Source organism: Vitis riparia, chromosome 7, assembly GCF_004353265.1.
Source record: "Vitis riparia cultivar Riparia Gloire de Montpellier isolate 1030 chromosome 7, EGFV_Vit.rip_1.0, whole genome shotgun sequence".
Lineage (NCBI taxonomy): Eukaryota > Viridiplantae > Streptophyta > Magnoliopsida > Vitales > Vitaceae > Vitis > Vitis riparia.
The window spans coordinates 22,885,619-22,897,815 of record NC_048437.1 but is presented as its reverse complement, the minus strand read 5'-3'; the positions used below and the strand labels follow the sequence as shown (position 1 = coordinate 22,897,815).

At 32.8% G+C, this 12,197-nt stretch overlaps 1 protein-coding gene across 2 annotated transcripts; it reads left to right on the top strand.

Annotated features, from left to right (window-relative positions):
- The first annotated feature begins 2,994 nt into the window (after window positions 1–2,994).
- Window positions 2,995–12,159, top strand: LOC117919093 (nuclear transport factor 2). Of its 2 annotated transcripts, none has more exons than XM_034836148.1 (10): window positions 2,995–3,073; window positions 3,259–3,350; window positions 3,448–3,582; window positions 6,923–7,229; window positions 7,844–8,190; window positions 8,764–8,947; window positions 9,450–9,571; window positions 9,658–9,723; window positions 10,268–10,349; window positions 11,703–12,159. In XM_034836148.1, exons 2-10 carry the CDS (start codon window positions 3,312–3,314, stop codon window positions 11,816–11,818), a joined length of 1,398 nt encoding a protein of 465 aa, XP_034692039.1. In that variant the 5' UTR covers window positions 2,995–3,073; window positions 3,259–3,311; the 3' UTR covers window positions 11,819–12,159. The 2 variants fall into 2 exon arrangements, with proteins under 2 accessions (XP_034692039.1, XP_034692038.1); XM_034836147.1 differs by lacking the exon at window positions 2,995–3,073 and adding an exon at window positions 3,080–3,181.
- The last annotated feature ends 38 nt before the right edge of the window (window positions 12,160–12,197 follow it).

The following is a 12,197-nucleotide window of genomic DNA, read 5'->3' as shown; positions in this document are numbered from 1 at the left end:
ATATGATATAATCTTATGATATATATATATATATAGTAGTCTAAAGAGTATAGCTAAATTAACATTATTGTTCTTTGAAAAATGGAAAGGCATATCATTGCTTAAAGACATCATTGCTTAGGAGTATTGCCAAATATAGGACTCTACCATATTGCTTCTACAACATGGGCTAAAAAACTCCTAAGCAATGATATGTTTTTAAATTTTTCAAGGAACAATAATGTTATATTGGCAATACTCTTGGATTTTTTTACAAAAGTACTTTTTTTTTTTTTCCAATCTACCACAATTTGAACCACATCAACTACTAATGTGGAGAAGAACTTGAAATATTCCTAAAAAACCTATTTTTCTTTCTTTCTTTCCTTTTTCTCATTTCTTCCAAACCAAAAAAGTCTTTTTCTTTTCTTTTCTCATTTCCCTCAAACCAAAAAAGCCCTAGTAAAAACCTACTAATGTGGACCACTCTTATGATTTTTTTTTTTAAAATTATATCTTCTAAGGTTAGTTTGTATATGATGACATCATAATAATAAGTATTTAAATAGTAAATTGACAATATTAACAACAATTAGAGCTACAAGCCTCTAACTTGGGTTTGTTTGTTTGATTGGATTTGGAGCTAACTTGAATTAATAAACATTCAACCAAAATTGTAGCTTAACTCAACCTTTAACTAAAATGTTCAATTCAAACTTAATCCATTCCCACATTTTTTAGTCAGAAATTAAGTTCGGATTGATTATATTGGACACAAGTTGAATGAAACATATTTGATTAAAGAGGAGACAAACCGGATGAAACCTATTTGTAATGGTCTTTTTAATTTTATATTTTATACATTTATGCCAAACTTTAAATGGTAAATAACATATCATTTTGAAATAATAAAAAAACAAATCTATTTATCTTTTAAAATTATAATTAAATTTTAATTATAAATAATAAATTTCACATTTTTTCTTTTAAAATTATTTTAAATGATATAAACAAAATATTGGTATAATAAAATAAATTACAATTATTATAAAATATTAAATCAACTTTGTTTTAGGTTGAAGTTGCCAAATTCAACTCAAAATTGAGTTAACATTAAGAAAATTTAACCAAAACTAACCTAGTATAAAAAAATACTTATTCAAACCCTCTACAATATTAAGGTGGGTCAAACCAACCCATCTAAATTGCACCTCTAACAATAATTATGATAATAGTTATAATATTAATAAAATAAAATTAGTTCTACTAATGCTAATAATAATGATAAAATTATTTAACTGAAATTTGCTTAAATTTGTTGTTATTAGTAATAATATGAATAATAATAATTATTATTTTTTAAACTTCCTTTTAAGGACATATTTAGATATTTCTATAACTTGTCAATTGTGGATCATTTTTTTCCAAAATAATATAATCAAATCCAAGGTTGACTTTTGGTTGATTTTTGAAATTGTTCGTATGAAAATTACTATTCTATTTCTTTTAAAAGTTAATTTTCCTTTTACAAATACTAGATTTTTGGTATTTCAACTAAATAAGGTATTGAGATTCAATCATTACTATTATTACTATTATTATTATCATCATCATAGCCATCATCATCATCATTATTATTCTTTCTTTTTTTTCTTAGTTATTATCAATTCAATCTTATATTATCTTTTATTTGATTATTTTTAGGTACATGAATGGATAGTTTGATTACAATTGTGTGTTACAAGAATGATAAAATAATTGATGACCTACCTGTAGTACCACTTGTTGCATCATCACCATAGTGAATAGAAAACTACATTGGTTGATAAGTGATCAACGAGGACAAAAGAATGATCGTGGTCAAGGACATGGTCGATGATGTAGTAGGAGATGTGGTCATCGATCTCATGGGGGGAGGGTACATGTCAACCCCATGAGCCAATAGTGGAACATGCATATCATGGATATCCACAACAAAAGAGGAAAACTCCTTCATGCGGTACACATTGAGGATGTTACCAAATGTGACTTGTATTTTGGATATTGTTAATAGTTTGTTTATTATTGTTTTGAACAAATATTCATGATGTATATTTATGCTTGTTATATTTTGGATTGACTAACTTTTTATTAATATAAGTTTTATAGTATTCTACCTATTTTGGACTTATTTTACATTGGTTTACTTGTTTTGATTGGTTTTGGATCGAAATGTCAAAATATTGATTGTAATGTATACATGTGATAAACTTTAAACATCAAGTTGTATACAAGGTAATATTAATTAAGTGATAGATTTTTTTTTTCCTTTTGTGGAAGGTTTCTCTTCAACATAAATTCAAAATTTTCCGGTGTATGAAGACACCTTCGATATAAATCCAAATTTTTTGAAATTGTAAAAGGTGTCTCTTGAAGATACTTTTAATATAAAATCAAATTCAAGAGACACTTGTAGTATAAATTAAAATTTATGAAATTATGGAAGATGTCTTTTGAAGATACACTTTTAGCATATATTGGATTTTATGGAATTGTGCAATATAAGATACACTTTTAGTATAAATCTAATATTTTAAGGAATTCCAGAAGGTGTATACCTTTGATATAAAATCAAATTTAAGAAATATAAAATATAAATTAAAATTTTTTAAATTATGAAAAATATATCTTCAATTTTTTTATAAATACATGTCATTTGAATTTGAAAATTATGGAAGATGTATTTTGAAAAGACATCTTCGATGTGATAATAAGTGCCGTAAAATTTATGCATATTTTTCCATCTATCATTTTTAAAGAATTATTTTTTTAAAGTTGGCGTGGAAGTTTAAAAACCCCATTGTGTCAGAATCCAATGAGACATTACCCTAAATGGCAACGTAACCAACATTTTTATTTCTCAACCGTCCAAAACCGTTGACTTCAACTCACCAGGAGTTTAACGGCTCTGATTTCACTTGTGAATACGTTATCATAGAGTTGAGTGATGTACAGTATCTTACTGTGGAACACTGTATTAACTATAAATAGTCTCAGAGCCAGTGGAGTTGTGTCTTCTCTCTCTCCAGATCTGCCCAAAGCCTCTGCCTTTTTGGTATTTCTAAAACCCTCGTCTCTCTCTCTCTGCTACCCCCTCTTGCTCCTTCTCTTTCTAAAACCCTGATTTTTCTTCAAGCCTCGTTTTTTCCCTATCTACAAAGAGGTGCAAAACTATTTATCATATTATTGGTGGAACCCTAACTTTTTTTTCTGAAATTTAGGTTTCTGGTGTCTGTTTAGGGTTTTGCAGGATCGTCATCGTTGCATGCTTGTTCTGTTGGGCTGAAGCAATAATGGCGTCTACGTATCCCGCATCTGTCACTGCTTCTGAGGTGATGATTGCCACCTATAAAGCGCAGATTTGGGTGTTGTGTTGTTATGTTGAAGTTGTTGTCTTGATGCTCATGGTGTTTGTTAATTTTTTTCCAGGTCGGTTCCTACTTTGTGTCTCAGTACTATCACGTTCTTCGGCAACAACCTGATTTTGTTCATCAGTTCTACACCGATTCGAGCACGATGATTAGGATCGATGGGGATTCCAAAGAGTCCGCGTCTGCAATGGTGGTATTTCTCTTATCCAGATGCCGTCTATATGTATTGCGCTTTTTTTTATTGATTTTTTATTTGGTGTGTTGAGATATAGAGATTGAGGAGATGTCTGGGATTGGTTGTGTGCTTTAAAATGATGAGATAAATTGAAGTGAGGAAAAAAAAATATCTTTGGTCAGATTTTAGTACTGCGGTTGTATGGGCGGGCCAAAACCCAATCTGATTTGCTAACTCCTATTTATCATTTAGTAGGTTGTTTTTTTCGGTGGTAAAGGTGGCTGATTTCTTGGATCTTCTGAGTGCTGTGTGAACATGGAAAAAATTGGGTATGGGAATTGTGTAACACCTGTCCTAGAAGGCTTAGGGAACCGAGTTTCTGGTCAAAGTAATCTTTTTCGTAAAAATAATTCTCGATCTAGATTTGTGTTCAAAATATTTGTCAAAGTAGTGTGTCCAGACAACACCAAATTCAACTTTATATATTTATTTCCGTTTTAAAACCACAGTGGGTAAAAACCACAGTTGGTAACTGTGGTTTTAAATTTAAAGCTAAAACCACACTTACCAATTATGGTTTTATAAACTCAAAAGTAATCTTTTTCGTAAAAATAATTCTTGATCTAGATTTGTGTTCAAAATATTTGTCAAAGTAGTTGTCAAAGTAGTGTGTCCGGACAACACCAAATTCAACTTTATATATTTATTTATTTATTTATTTATTTTCCATTTTAAAACCACAGTTGGTAACTGTGGTTTTAAATTTAAAGCTAAAACCACACTTACCAATTGTGGTTTTATACACTCAAAAAAAAAAAAAAAGTCACGTCAATGAACATGTAATAGCAAAGATTAGATTGGTAAATATTTTGGAAGGAGATCTACTTTGGTTATTTTTTCTTCAAACAGACTATTTTGGCCTTAAACTCTAGGGAACCCTTGTCCTAGAAAGATTAGGGAGCACCTATAAACTCACATGATTTCTTCTTGAAAGTAATGACAAACTGTGTTTATGGTCTGCTTTTCTTTATTTGTCTTTATTTGCACCTGTATACATTGTGAAGAACAGCATGTTAAATGGATAATTTGGTAGCCTTAACTCCTCTATTACACCTTACCCTTAAATATCCTTGCTTTCGTTATGCATGGATGTGAAAATTTTATACAAGCATAGTTGGCAGGATTTGGGAAAGATATGACTAATAAGATCCTAGGGGTATACAATATAATTTAGTGCAACATCCTGAACATTTTTCATTGTAAAAATATAGGGTCTATTTGGGAATGTTTTTGAAAGCTGTTCTCAAAAAACAGTTTTTGAGTGCAATTTTTGGAAACTGTTCTATGATGTTTTCTAGAACAAGTCTGTTTGGGAACTTAAATATTTTTTACTTGTTTTCTATGTTTCCAATAATTTTAAAAATAAATTTTGTATATAGTGCTTTATCTCCAATTATTTTTCATATTTATCTCATTATTTTTTAAAACAATATTCATAAAACAAGTGAAAATAACTGAAAACAACTATAGTTCATTTCCAAAAAACACTCTGTTTTTTGTTTTCTAATTGCCAAACAGGTTTTCTTGTTTTTTTTTATCAAGCCCATAATTTCTATATGAATAGCATTGTAATTGTCTGAGACCGCCTACAAATAACTGAGACCTCTGCATAGCTGCTTTATGATGTACATAATAAAAAGCATTTATATATGTATTACATCTAAATGAAATATGATATCTGATCATATGCTGATGGCATTTCTGTATGTTCTGAAGAATACTTGTAGCCGTATCATTTTTATGTGCTTGTTGATGGTTGGAACAGTTGTTTGTGTGAGATATTTGATGTGGATATCTACTGCTATTCTTCTTGGGTAACACTTTATTGAAAATTATTGTTCCCATTACTTCCTTCATCCTTGTTATATATCAAGATATGATTAAATCAAGGATGTATTCTTTGCCTCCACCTAAGGCCAATCTCATGGGATAGTGAAGATTCATAGGTTCTTTCATTTATTTTTATAAATCTTGTAAAATTAGATCTTAAGTTTTTCCTTAAACAAATGTTTAAATTTGTTTCTTAGAGATCCAATTTTGTTTCATTTGTTTTCAAATTGAAAAAAAATTTCTGTTTTAAGAAAACCAATTTCTCTTTTGGAAATAGAAAAGGGGAAATGCTGAAAATTCTTTTAACAAAAAGCATATTTAGCAGTGCAGTTTCAAAAGAATTCTTACTGAAGGTGCCATATCTCATTAGAGTGAAAAAAGGTTATTTTCTTATCATATTCTTTTTTAATATAAGAATGAAGAAACATCAGAGAATGATTTACCATCAAAGTGAATTTTTAGAAATGAAGACCTTTTTTCCGATCTGGACCACCCTTACTCTATGTTTCTTTGACAGGATCTCAAAAATTTAAATGGCAGAGGGTATTTCCTTTTATTGATGTTATTTTACTATATGGATGTGCGTATGCACCTTACCTTCTGTGATCTGGAACAACTTGAAAATAAAGATGGAACAAAACTTGCATACCAACTTGAATAAAAAAACAGATGAACTACAAACATTAAAGCCTGTAACACAGGAGATCTTTAAATTAAAACCTCTGGTTTATTGCCTCTAGGACAACTTAAGATCCCCCCTCTTCAACTCTGGAAAAGCAACAAGACAAATACTTAGTCCTCATCTAGTAGCCCAAGATTCACTATATCAACTCCAGCCACCTCTCCAGTGAGAGCTTTATTCTACTGGTGCTGGAGTTTACAAATGTTCTCTCTCTCTCTTATGCATGCATCTGTTTTTTTGCATGTCACTGAATTTTTACTCTTATTGTTGTATTTGTTGAGTGTTCTTTTTTAAATCAAGGAAAACCTGATGAAACTTTTCTTTTCTATATTAGTTTAGATTGTTCACCTTGTGACTGTTGAAATTTTGTTTGGTTAAAAATTGATTTTTCTGATTCCTTCTGTCATCATGATGGGATTGTATTATTGTTGTGGTCGTAAGAGGCAACACCATTATGATTGTGCTTCTTATATTTTTGTTTTTCTTGGCTATATGTTAAACAGTAGACAACTAGAATTACAAAAAATAATTCCTAATTATAGAAGGGCACCGGGTGTTATGCAATCTGAAGTCAGGAAAATTATCTCGGACTAAACAAAAAAGTGAAGTGCACTAAAAGATAATTGTTGAAACTATGTCAATGTTTTTGCAATAATCTGATTGAGTGGACTTGGACAACTATCTGTTTCTTATAGAGGCCTTTTACGACTAAATCAAGATTGTATTACCTTTCCCCCCATGGGCTGTGGAACAAAATTAACTTACTGCATTTTTTTTCCTCTCCAGGACATCCATGCACTTATCACATCACTGAATTACACTGGCATTAATATCAAGACGATTAATGCTGTTGAGTCATGGAATGGAGGCATTCTCGTTGTGGTTTCAGGTTCTGTCAAAGCCAAGGATTTCAGTGGGAGGAAATTTGTGGAGACCTTTTTCCTTGCTCCCCAGGAAAAGGGTTTTTACGTTCTCAATGATATCTTTCAGTTCGTTAATGAAGAAATGATTCCCCAAAATTCAGCAGCCATAGTGTCTGAGAATGAAGTTAATACCCAATCTAGTGCATCGAATTCTATCCCTGAGCCGACAGGTGGTTTTTTGTTTTTTGATAAGTAGGTGTTGTGATTTGGTTTGTTGTTTAAGAACTTTCACTCACTACATTTGTTTCTAGTAATTGTATATGAATGATCAAATTGTTTTCATATGGTCTTTGGTCAAAACTGTGATGATAAATAGTTGTAGCCATATGGACTGCCTATTTGTTTTTATGGCTTCCTATTCACTATTCACTTCGTCAACAAGTTTTACTTGGTCCAGACCATGCTTCTTTTTAGATGTTCTGGGGAAAAATTATAAATTTAGTAGCAAAAGGAAAAAAAGAAAAAAAAAGGATTAATTAGAATTTGTTTTTTATTTTTATTTTTTTTTTCTGAAAAGAAAAATTGCTTCTAGTTGTAAGATTGTATACTTCTATGTATTACTCAGTTATATCATCATGTCTTCATTTTAGCTGAAGAAATGGAAGGCTGAATTATTAGTTAACAGTTGGTAATCTATCCTGGTTTTCAGTTAAAAATTTCTGTGTAGAGTTTGATGTATGTTTTATGTTCCTGTTTCCTTTTCTTTTCTTTTTTCTTTTCTTTTTTTCTCTTGGTTATTGAAATATAAACCAAAGATTTTATTTGTCATTAATGTATTTGGCAGCCTCTAGCTATGCATTGGAAGAAGAAGCCAGGGACTATATCAATTCAGTTCATCTTGAAGATGATCAAGTTGATAATTATAGTCACCCAGAGAATCCAATTGATAACTATAGTCACCCAGAGCATCCAATTGATGACTATAGTATCCCAGATCATCCAGTTGATAGCTACACTCTCTCAGAGCAGCAGCAACAACAAGACTTTGAGGTTGAAAGTTCTGTAGAGGAACCTGCTGTAGAAGAATCATCCGCTTCACTTCAAAATGTGGCAAACATGGTGCAAGAACCGCAGGCTGCTTCTGTGGAGGAACCTGTTGGAGAGCCTCCAAAGAAAACTTATGCTTCTATAGTATGCATCTCTTCTAGTTGTTTTAGATTGTGCATGTGCATCTTTATGTTTTGTGCATGTGCATGCAAAATTGTGCCTGTGCATGTGTTGGTTCTTACTTAAGGGATGAATCTGCTATAACCATCTATCTTGACTGAGAGATGGTTTATTTTTGTGAGCAAAACTCATATTGGACCCCATCAAATTCACTTTGGGAATTGATAACTTCTAAAATCCATGTGTGTATGAGATAAATTATTAAAAGAACCAAATTCTTCCATCTGAAAGCTATGTATATTTAGTGTAACCTATTAAAAGAATCGTGCCATGCATCTCCCTTTCTTCCCCCACTCTCCCTTCTATTCTGTGTCTGCCTCTTTTGTTTTTGGGGATGGTGGGGAGAGGTGGTGGTGGGGATGGTGCAAGGCAAAGCCATGAAGTAAAAATCCCCCCTGTGGTGTGGTCTTGTTGAAAAGTTAGTTCCTTTTCTTTGTTTGAGTAAAAGCTATTGTTGAAAATTAAAGTTGTTGGTGGTTTCTTTTTACTGATTTTTTTTCCCTCCTTGTGGTGTTTAAAATGCTAATTACTATAAAGCTGCGGGCTAAAGGACAACCCTCGTCATCAGTAGCTGCTCAACCAGTTCTTAACAAGATCAGCCCTCCTGCTTCAGAGTGGAATTATACGCATCCCTCTAGTGTCCAGCCATCAAACTATCCATCATCACTTGTGCCTGAATATGGTGTGGAGGCAGTGGAGGAAGGTTCAGCTCTAGAAGAAGGTTGACTTCTTAGTCTTTACTTTATAATTAAATAATTTTATTTCATTGATACATTGAGTATCCTCCTTTCCCATAGTGTTTATTCTGTTAACAATTTTAGAAGACGAACTTCATGCTGTATGTGAGAATTGAGCTGATGTTCTGGTGTGCCAACATGTGACATGTCCCTCTTCCACATACTAGATATCAAGAACCAAAATGTTTTTTGAATATCAAAACCAACCCTTCTAATTTCAATATATGATTCTAGGCATTTGTAAAGATCTTGTAGAAATTCTGAGTAATCTTAAAAAATTATTTACCAAAGGGTACTGTGATGGTTATGCCTTTTAAACTTGACTTTTATATGTCATTCAAATATTAGCATGTTGCAAAACAATTCAAGTGTTAATAGTGCTTCTGGCATCTCCTGAAATGACTATTTTACATTGTCAAGATAATACTTGGTAAGCATTCATAATTGAGGTGTATTGAATTAATTCTTGAGAATCCACCTTTTCAGGTGAATCAGGATCTGTCTATGTGAGAAATTTGCCCCCATCTGTTTCTACTGATGATATCGAGCAGGAGTTTAAGAACTTTGGTAGAATCAAGCCTGGAGGCGTGTTCATTAGAAACCGCATGGTTAATTTCCATCTCTGCTCTTTAAAATGTGTGCCCTTACATTTTATATGTATGCTAACCCTTGCTAACAAATTATTGCTGTGCAGGAGAGTGGAGTTTGCTATGCATTTGTTGAGTTTGAAGATATTCCTGGTGTTCAAAATGCAATCAAGGTTTGAATAGGTTATCATGTTTAAAATTGCTCAGTTCTGTGTTTTAAATCTTCTACATGTGGATAGAGTTCCTAAATTTTTGAGGCCTACTGTTTTACATATTACATTCAAGTTCCAAGCCATGGTCTTTTCCTAAGTTATCTATTATCTTGCTTCCTGAGGCCCAATTTGGGTAAAAAAATATTTTGGAAAAAGCATAGTTGCCTTAGTTAAGTATTTTGTAACAAAAAAGTATCAAGATGTTGGTGGTTACCCTATGCATGCAAGGTGGCCTCTCTAAACAACAAATCTTCCTCTCTTTACCTTGGTTGTATAATTTGTTATCAACCAATATTGATCCTTTTTTATCCATTGTTGAAATTTTGAGTTCCTTACAACCATTTCTAAGATCAATTTCTGTAATAATAGTGGAGCATGAAGGAATTGATTTGCCTTATTTGTTGTTATAACCTTTCAGATAGTCTACTAGCATTTAATTTTGCATATGTTTTCATTGAGGATTCTTTGTAATTTATAAGCCTTATGTACCTTTGGTTTCCTGTAGGCATCTCCAATACAATTAGGAGGGAGGCAAGTCTATATTGAGGAGAGAAGGGCAAACAGCAGCAGCACTTCTCGAGGAGGAAGTAAGTGCCTCGATCTTTTTTCTATTAAAGTTAAATTTCTGAAGTGTTCTAAGAACCTGTTGAGACATGATGTGATTTAGATGTGGATATGGATATGGAGTATGTGTTGGAGGCAGTTGTTGCTGTAGGTCCTACTAAATAGGTGATCCTGCCAAAGTAAAAGAAAAGAGATACATTTCTAGATTGACATGATCTGAGGATTTTTTTTCTTAATTATTTCATGTCTGTGGTAGATGTGAGTTCTATTGAGAGAAAAGGAGATACATAGAGCGAAAGAGCTGCTGTCCTTTTGTGTCATGAATATCTTGAGCAAGTGTAGTTTTTATTGTGGTATGTTACAGAGATACCCCATTAGTGGGAGGGTCAGAGAGCAAAAGTTTTACAAATTGGGCATTTAGCCGTATTCTTCTTAATATTAGGCTGTTACTCGAATTTGACTGCAAGGTGCATACCTCTACTACTTTGCATATCCACTAAGCCCATATGAAAGATACCCATCAAAATTGATGTTAACAAGAGGAATGTTAAATGTATAGAATCACCTGTGCTGGAAGGAAGGATTGAATTTTAAAACATGGTTTAACACATGAATATGTAACTACGTTGTGCTAATTGGAGGGAAGAAGCTCTTAATTTTTTGTAGTATTACCAGGCCTGGTCTTGTAGTGTATTTAGATACAAACTTTTTGTGCTGCATTAGGAATAATGTCTGGTTTAGTTGTTGGAAATTGTGCTAGATTAGGGTCCTTCTGTTGTGGGCCTTAGGTTATTTCTTTAGTGGTGTGCTTGAAGTGCACCAATTTGCAATAAGATAGGCTTACACCACTAGAAGGGTTGGCTTAATAATTAGATGGTGTTGGTTGTGGTTGAATTGAGACTTTCAAGTTTAGGTTGGTGTAACCAGTGCTGATGAAGGTTGTAGACATGATGGTGGATTTGGCAGTATGTATTCTAGTTGTTTTGTTGATAGTATCAGTATGGAGAAGTACCTTTAAATTGTTTCATCAAACACAGTATCTCTTCATCTGTATTTTGGTTTCCAAAAGCAAGAGAAGTGTTTTCACCAGGTGGTGCCTTCTCCTGGTGATTGGATTATCTGTGTCATGATACTCTTGGAAGCAAAGGGAGGAGGTAATTCTTATCCTCTTGGGGCGCTAAGCCAAATTGGTTTGGAAATGTTTTTACTCCAAATTCTACCTAGTTTCTTCTGCATTCATTTTCAAAATGGCATTGGTTCGCTTAATGGAGTAGTTATTCTCCTGTCTATTGTTGAAATGACATGATTAAGAATTAGCTGAACAAGTTAGTTTGGTTAGACATCCTTTTATTTGACATCTGAATTGTCTTGACCAGGAAGGGGAAGAGGCAGAGGCAGTTACCAAACAGATGCGCCAAGAGCTCGGGTGGGCGGTCGGGGTTCTGTTGCTAGAGGCAATGGTTTCCTTCAGCGTGGTTTTCGACAAGATTAAGGGTCATAAGACAATTTTCTAAAGTGGGCAGTCTATTCAGGGTCCATGTCGAAGGCTTCTTGGTTTGTTTCTGGCTGAAGTGATTATTGCATCTATGATTTCTAGAAAGAACAACTGAGGGGTCACTGTTTTGAATGGATGGGAGTGTCGAGAGTTTTCCATTTTATTTTTCTTCTGGGTTGGGTGTATTTATGCTGTCTTCCCCTTGAATGGATTTTATCATGCAATTCAGGGGGAAAGTATTTTTGCATTTTGAAGCCCCATGTGGTGAGTAGTGTAAGAAGTTGTATGGAACTTTTTTAATTTATTTAAAACTTGCTGTCTGGATATATTTTCTATTTTATGGTTCCACATGTTTCTAATCTCACATTTCTGAAAA

Excerpts from the sequence above, each read along its gene's own strand:
- LOC117919093 (XM_034836148.1), top strand. The coding sequence starts at position 3,312 with ATGGCGTCTACGTATCCCGCATCTGTCACTGCTTCTGAG. Across the intron at positions 3,351-3,447 it reads CATCTGTCACTGCTTCTGAG|GTCGGTTCCTACTTTGTGTC; the intron begins GTGATGATTGCC and ends ATTTTTTTCCAG. Across the intron at positions 8,191-8,763 it reads AGAAAACTTATGCTTCTATA|CTGCGGGCTAAAGGACAACC; the intron begins GTATGCATCTCT and ends ATTACTATAAAG.